Source organism: Limulus polyphemus, unplaced genomic scaffold, assembly GCF_000517525.1.
Source record: "Limulus polyphemus unplaced genomic scaffold, Limulus_polyphemus-2.1.2 Scaffold5793, whole genome shotgun sequence".
NCBI lineage: Eukaryota > Metazoa > Arthropoda > Merostomata > Xiphosura > Limulidae > Limulus > Limulus polyphemus.
This window is the reverse complement of record NW_013671403.1, coordinates 65,448-67,616: the sequence shown is the minus strand read 5'-3', so window position 1 is coordinate 67,616 and position 2,169 is coordinate 65,448. Positions and strand designations below refer to the sequence as shown.

Sequence of the window (2,169 nt, the reverse complement as noted above, 5' to 3'; positions counted from 1 at the left end):
GAACCAGTGCTGCATTCAACATACCACGTGACGCACACAAAAATCGATGTTTATGTGTGTTTTTTTAATATTTGCTTTTAAATTAAGAAGTTGAATAATATATAGTACTAAAATTTGAATTATAATCTACAGTTTGATACCAAACATATTGACATAGATTCATGAAATAGTAGTTCAATAAAATTTTGAATGCGAGTCAACAAACAAGATGACATGGCCTTTGACCCATGACCCATCTCGAAAGGATTAGAAGACAAACAAAAGGTTAATGTTGTTAGAGTAAGGGCAACACTAGGGACAAGGATATGAGTGAAATGATTAGTTGAGTAAAAGATACGGGAACGAGGGTTGATTCAGAAAGACGCAGATGTTACTGGGAAAAATTTTTATGTTGAGTTATTTGGTTTATGATAAATTGTCAACAGAATAGGAGGGGAAAATATCTGAAATAGTAGAGTTTAAGTGGTGTTATAAAATAAATTTCAAACAAACTGTCTTGTTAGATTAATGTACTGTTGACTTGAAAAAATGTAAAAAACTGTCTACAAATTAGGGTGTTAAGGTATTTTAAACCAAAATACCTTAACACCCTAATTTGTTGACAGTTTTAAAATACCTTAACACCCTAATTTGTTGACATTAACACCCTAATTTGTTGACAGTTTTGATATTTTAAAACTGTCAACAAATTAGGGTGTTAAGGTATCTTAAAACTCAACAAATTAGGGTGTTAAGGTATCTTAAAACTCAACAAATTAGGGTGTTAAGATATTTTAAAACTGTCAACAAATTAGGGTGTTAAGGTATCTTAAAACTCAACAAATTAGGGTGTTAAGGTATCTTAAAACTCAACAAATTAGGGTGTTAAGATATTTAAAACTGTCAACAAATTAGGGTGTTAAGGTATCTTAAAACTCAACAAATTAGGGTGTTAAGGTATCTTAAATTGAAAACTAGCAAATTTTTCTTAAACAAATATTAAAAAAATATTCGTACTAGAGAAACGGACTGTTGACATAGGAAAAGGCCCTTAATTTCCAAAGAAATTGTCAACAAAATAATAGACAGGGAATCTTTGGCATAGAAATTTGACAAAATCTTGTTAAAGAAATGTTCAACTAAATAGGCTGAGTAGTGTTGGCAAAAAAAATTAATTTTCATAGATATTGTCAATTGTAGTGGGTGATAATGCATAATAATTCTAGTTTATTGGAGTTTTCATAAAAATAACAAAGTTAGATCATACATCATTGTTTTCATCTCTGTGTGACTTTGTAGAGTATTTTATACCAATGTATTCTTATCTGGAACAGATGTGTTCAGCTAATCCAGTGTTTCTCAACTAGGATGCTGTAGTTTATCTCTAGGAATACTATGAAATTTTAACAAAATATTGTTATCTCTATGACCCCCCCCTCCCCCCTCCCCTTGGCTATGCCACTGTTAACTAGGCTGTAAACTTTAGGGGTGCTATAGAAATAGTAGACTAGGTTTAAGGGTGTCTTGAACAAAACAAGGTTTTGAAATGCTGAGTTAATAAAATAGTATCAGTGCGTAGAATGTTTACAGAACTGTTTGAGTTTGTGATGGATTAACAAACGATTACTTTTGTTCAGGTGAAGCTGTGCCTCAGGATGAACAATTGTCTAGTAAAGACTTAGAGACCAGTACTTTGAGTCTCTCAGAATCATCTTCTGTGGTCAGTTTGCCGAATCTAGCACCTCAGGTGTCTGCTGAACCAATGACCAATGAGGAGAGGGCTAAGTTTGAAGAGGAGAGGGCCCGCCTGTATGCACAAATGGATGAAAAAGATGATGAAATTGATCGTCAGAGTCAGTTGATTGAGTCTTTCAAGGAACAGATGTTAGAGCAGGGAGAGGTATGAATGTATTGTACTTTGACCAGGTAAAGAAAAGTCCAGCTTGTATTCTAACCAAGTAATGAAAAGTCCAGGTGATAATCTAATCAAGTAATGAAAAGTCCAGGTCATAATTAATCAAGTAATGAAAAGTCCAGGTCATAATTTAATCAAGTAATGAAAAGTCCAGGTCATAATTAATCAAGTAATGAAAAGTCCAGGTCATAATCTAATCAAGTAATGAAAAGTCCAGGTCATAATTAATCAAGTAATGAAAAGTCCAGGTCATAATCTAATCAAGTAATGAAAAG

The 2,169-nt window shown here is 32.8% G+C and overlaps 1 protein-coding gene across 1 annotated transcript in view; it reads left to right on the top strand.

Annotated features, from left to right (window-relative positions):
* Positions 1-1,616: 1,616 nt before the first annotated feature.
* The window catches only part of LOC106472989 (kinesin heavy chain-like), a gene marked incomplete at its 5' end in the record, with an annotated part of 23,759 nt that continues 23,206 nt past the window's right edge, over positions 1,617-2,169 (top strand). The window contains one exon of the mRNA XM_013933662.2: positions 1,617-1,879. Coding sequence (XP_013789116.1) covers positions 1,617-1,879 — 263 coding nt within the window. The remainder of the gene's footprint in view (positions 1,880-2,169) is intronic.